At 48.8% G+C, this 1,298-nt stretch overlaps 1 protein-coding gene across 1 annotated transcript; it reads left to right on the top strand.

Moving 5' to 3' along the window:
• Nucleotides 1-284: 284 nt before the first annotated feature.
• On the top strand, nt 285-716 carry Rps15l1 (ribosomal protein S15 like 1). The gene has a single exon (XM_039111502.1). It carries the CDS (start codon nt 357-359, stop codon nt 714-716), a length of 360 nt encoding a protein of 119 aa, XP_038967430.1. The 5' UTR covers nt 285-356.
• The last annotated feature ends 582 nt before the right edge of the window (nt 717-1,298 follow it).

The following is a 1,298-nucleotide window of genomic DNA, read 5'->3' as shown; positions in this document are numbered from 1 at the left end:
TGTGTGTGTGTGTGTGTGTGTGTGTGTGTGTGTGTGTGTGTGCAGATACCCGCAAAAGCCAAGAGAAAGCATCCAGTTCCATGCGGTTGGTGCCACAGATGGTTGTGAACCGCCTCGTGGTGCTGGGAATGGAACCTCTGAAAGGGCAATAGGTGGTCTTAGTCACGGAACTCTCTCCTCTCTCTGGTTCTGGGCAGAGCCATTTTGAAAGTCATTGTCAGAGCTCGCGATAACTGCACAGATGCTAACAACGCTTCCTTTTCCGAGCAGCTGCCAAGATAGCCGAAGTGGAGCAGAAGAAGCGAACCTTCCGCAAGTTCACCTACCATGTCGTGGACCTTGACTAACTGCAGGACATGTCTTATGAGCAGCCAATGCAGTTGTACAGCGCCCTCCAGAGGCTGAACCGTGGCCTGCAGCGGAAACAGCACTCACTGCTCAAGCGCCTGAGAAAGGCCAAGGAGGAGGAGCCACCCATGGAGAAGCCCAAGGTGGTGAAGACCCACCTGAGCGACATGATCATTCTGTCTGAGATGGTCAGCAGCATGGCGGGTGTGTACAACCGCAAGACCTTCAACCAGGTGGAGATCAAACCAGAGATGATTGGCCACTACCTGGGCGAGTTCTCCATTACTTACCAGCCCGTGAAGGACGGGCTGCCCGGTATTGGCACCACCTGCGCCTCCCATTCATCCCCCTCAAGTAGCAGAGGATAGTAAAGACTCGTTTTCAAAAAAGAAAGGAAGAGAGAGAGAGAGAGAGAGAGAGAGAGAGAGAGAGAGAGAGAGAGAGAGAGAGACATTGTCTTTTTTTTAAGATTTATTTATTTATTATATATGAGTACACTGTAACTGTCTTCAGACACACCAGGAGAGGGAATCAGATCTTATTACAGATGGTTGTGAGTCACAATGTGGTCACTGGGATTTGAACTCAGGACCTCTGGAAGAGCAGTCAGTGCTCTTAACCTCTGAGCCATCTCTCCAGCCCAGTCATTGTCCTTTAAAGCTGAAAATGTTCACATACCTTAAAGATACATGACGCTCACCCCAGGCTCATCAGAAGTGAGGTAGCTCAGACTTTTTGTTTTGTTTTTTGTTTGTCTTTGTTCTTAAGTTTCATCAAAGCTGGTGGACGAAAACTATGCCATGTATTCACACAGTGGAATATTATACACCATGGAGCACAAAGGAGTAACAGCCACAGGACAACAGCATGAGTTGAGAACAGAGTGCTAGGAGAAAAGGAGTCCCAAGATGTGCTGGAGAGATTCTCACAGTGAGAGGACCTGGGAAGAG

Source organism: Rattus norvegicus, chromosome 5, assembly GCF_036323735.1.
Source record: "Rattus norvegicus strain BN/NHsdMcwi chromosome 5, GRCr8, whole genome shotgun sequence".
Taxonomy (NCBI): domain Eukaryota; kingdom Metazoa; phylum Chordata; class Mammalia; order Rodentia; family Muridae; genus Rattus; species Rattus norvegicus.
The sequence above is the reverse complement of the archived record's forward strand: the minus strand, read 5'-3'. Positions and strand labels throughout refer to the sequence as shown.